Source organism: Loa loa, assembly GCF_000183805.2.
Source record: "Loa loa unplaced genomic scaffold supercont3.469, whole genome shotgun sequence".
Lineage (NCBI taxonomy): Eukaryota > Metazoa > Nematoda > Chromadorea > Rhabditida > Onchocercidae > Loa > Loa loa.
Window position 1 is genome coordinate 4181 of NW_018108649.1, and position 3878 is coordinate 8058.

Below are 3878 nucleotides of genomic sequence, written 5' to 3' on the forward strand. Positions count from 1 at the left end.
AATAATAATAATAATAATAATAATAATAATAATAATAATAATAATAATAATAATAATAATAATAATAATAATAATAATAATAATAATAATAATAATAATAATAATAATAATAATAATAATAATAATAATAATAATAATAATAATAATAATAATAATAATAATAACAATAATAATAATAATAATAATAATAATAATAGTAATAATAACAATAATAATAAAAATAATAATAATAATAATAATAGTGATAAGAATATTCTAGCATATTCATTTAAAAATTAACAAATCTGTTTGTTTCGTCATTAATTTAGTCATTTAATCAATCAAATAACTCCATTATTCTAATAAAATATTCAAAAATTTACGAATTGAATGTCAATTCCACCAATTTAATTAATTACAAATTATATAAGCTATTACAGGTTAAAAAGTCGTCTGAAATAACTAAAACTAAACTTAATGAGAGTAAATTTGCATTGGATGAACAACAAAAAGAAACATTTATCAAATTTATTAATGTTAATTATTAAATTTATTATTGCATTTATCACAATTACTTATAAAAAAAAGAAAAAGAAAAAAAGATTTTATTTGAAATTTTGAAATTTTTGGAAGAATTTGAAATTTTTTTTTACCTGAAACTATAAATAGAATAATATTAAAATGAATGAAATGAATTTAGGAAATTTATGATTATGGTGTAAATGGATTAGTGCAACAGTATGTGGAACAAATTAGTGTATATAAGCCTGTTGATGACCAATGTCAGGCTTTTAAAAGAAATCCAAAACGAAATCGTCATGAAGGTAATTTGAATAAACTTTATAAAAAAAGAAAAAATTAAATTTGATATTTATTGTTTAAATAGTGGAAATTAAAATTTACATATTAAATTGGATAAAAAGGTACCATAATTTTATATCAATTACTTTTGTAATAATTCATTAATATCATTTATTAATTATTATTTCTTTTAATAAATACATTTTCATTATTTACCAAGTAAACTTTTATTATTTGCCATTTGTTAGACAAAGTTTTAATATTTGTTCAGACAAATTTTTAATTGTTTATTTAATTTGTCATTTGTCATGATTAAATTTAACAAATTTTTATTTATTTATTCAATTATTCATTACCAATTCTTGTTGATATAATATCCCATTTAATTAATTTAATAAATTACATAAAAGTTATCAAATGTTTGGATAATACACGAGTAATTTTAAAACAAAAGCAAGATTATATTCATGCAAATTATGTAACCAGTAAATATTTCGTGAATCAATTCATTTGTACACAGGTAAATTTTGAATGGAAATAATTTTATTACTACTTTTATTTTATTTCGTTTCTTTTTTTTTAAGGCATAAATGCAAAAAAAAAGGAAGAAAAAAAATTTGGTTATAATTTATTAACAAAAAACTTTTTAATTTAATAATTATCAATAATTAAAACAATTATTGTGTTAATATTCTTTCTCTTCAAAATTTTTTTCTTTCATCTTTTTAAATTTGTAACAATTAATATTAAAGTGAAATGTAGGAATAAATAATGCTTACTTAAAAATGATGATGTATTATTAATTTTATTATTTTTATAAATGATTATCTATTACAGAAGCAATTTCTTCATACATTAAATATAATATCATACTAAAATTAATATCAGACTTATTCTTTTAAAGTAAATTATTCCGCAATTCATCGAAAAAATTTATCATTACTTAATAATTGTTACATTAATTATTCCTTTACATATTTGAGTAATTTTCTCCATTCGTTTTTTTTTTGAAATAAATTTAAATTCATTAATATCTTCAAATGGATTTCATACTATTTTCTTAATCTCATTTTACTAATTCTTTCATTAATTTCGTTTCATGCCATTTCATTAATTTCCATTTCATTAATTTCATTTCATATCATTTCATTAATTTTCATTTCATTAATTTCATTTCATACCATTTCTTTAGTTTTTATTTTATTAATTCTTTCATTGATTTCATTTCATATCATCTTTTTAATTTTTATTTTATTAATTCTTTCATTAATTTCATTTCATATCATTTCATTAATTTTTACTTCATTAATTCTTTAATTCATTTCATTTCATTAATTTTTTACTGAAATACGAAATGAATTATCATCATAAAAGGCACCAATGAAATCAACAGTAAATGATTTTTGGATAATGATAATACAAGAAAATGTTCGTCATATTATTATGCTTTGTAATTTAATTGAAAATGGCAAAAAGAAATGTTATATGTATTATCCAACTGAAGTTGGCGAAAAAATTGCATTTGATGGTATTATCTATTTGAAAATAATAAATAAATATGCACAAATATTTTATCTCATTAGAATTTTTAAACAAATTTGAAATTTTTTACTAAAAAAAAAGAAAAAATTTCTTGAAATAATTCTTTCTCTTTCTATTTTTATTCATATTATACTTTAAGAAGAAAGAGAGAGAGAGAGAAAGAGGGAGAGGAAGAAAAAAAAGTTTATTTCAGAAATAACAATTTCAAATTTAAATGTTCATTTGCTTGATAATAACAGGATAATATCAAAATTAAAAATTGAAAAAAATGATAATACATTATTTGTTTCACATATACTTTGGAAAGATTGGTAATCTTTTTCCTTTTTTTTTTCCACCACTCTTTTATTCTAATTTAATTAATTAAATTCAATTTCCTTCTAATTATTTTATTGAAATTTTATCAATTTTTGGTTTAATTTTATAAATCATAAAGAAGTGAAAAAAATAAATTATAGGCCTGATCATGGTGTACCAACCAATGAATTAATACCATTTCAAATTCTTAAAATGATACGTCGATCAAGGAAACGTCCAACTGTCATACATTGCTCAGCAGGTGTTGGTCGTACCGGTACAATTATGGCTATTGAAATGGGTCTTGAGCAACTTCTTCATTCTGTTCCTCTTAATATGGTCAAATTATGCAAAGAATTACGAAGTATTAATTTTCATTATTTTATATAATTTATATTTGAAAATTTTTTAAATTTTAATTAAAAATTTAATAATTTAAAATGAAATTTTTTATCAAATTTCAAAATTAGAAAATTTACAAAAATGTATACGAAAAAAAGAAAAAAAACAAATGAAAGTGAAATTAATTGCATGAAATTTTACACTTTTTGAAAGAATTAATATCGACGAGGCATACTGTGTTTCATATAACCAAGAAGCATACTGTACTTCATACTGTAAAGAAGCATACTGCACATCATACTGTATTTCAGATATGCGTGCTTATAGTGTGCAAACCGACCTACAGTATGTCTATATTGCTAAATGTTTGTTAGCATATGCATGGTGTTGTGGTGTATTCATCGATGCTCCAAACCTAATTCCGGTTATTTGTTTATTTTTTCATTCTTCATTTAATAATTCTTCATTTAATTTTCATTTAATTTCATTTAATTTTTTTCATTTAATTTAATCTTCATTTAATTTTTTTTTCGTTTTATTTTTAATTCGATTAAACATTATTTGAATTTTTTTCTCTAACTTTTTTTTATTTCGAATAATACGTTACATTTTATAGTGGAAATATTTAGAAATATTTTTTTTAAATATTTACAAATTAAAAAAAAAAGAATTCAATTATTATTTCAGAAATCAGATTCATTCGATAAAAAATATAAAGAATTAATGGAAAGTCAATGTTTAAAACCAGCTGAAGGTTTACAAAGTGATGCAATGGTAGAACAAATGGATATGTTCGATACAATAGACAAGAAAAATGATGATAAAAATGATTATATCGAGAATTACGAAGAATTTATCTACAGTGATGATTCTGATTAAACTGCTACTACAATCAATATCAGCGTCATTAATTAATT

The 3878-nt window shown here is 19.7% G+C and overlaps 1 protein-coding gene across 1 annotated transcript; it reads left to right on the plus strand.

The window, feature by feature from the left end:
* Nucleotides 1–1190: 1190 nt before the first annotated feature.
* Nucleotides 1191–3840, plus strand: LOAG_13378 (protein-tyrosine phosphatase; the record flags this gene model as incomplete). The annotated part of the gene is made up of 6 exons (XM_003148888.1): nucleotides 1191–1300; nucleotides 2155–2308; nucleotides 2516–2633; nucleotides 2781–2983; nucleotides 3273–3385; nucleotides 3649–3840. Coding segments are annotated over 6 exons (890 nt in total), but the record flags the coding sequence as incomplete, so codon positions are not given.
* Between the last annotated feature and the right edge of the window lie 38 nt (nucleotides 3841–3878).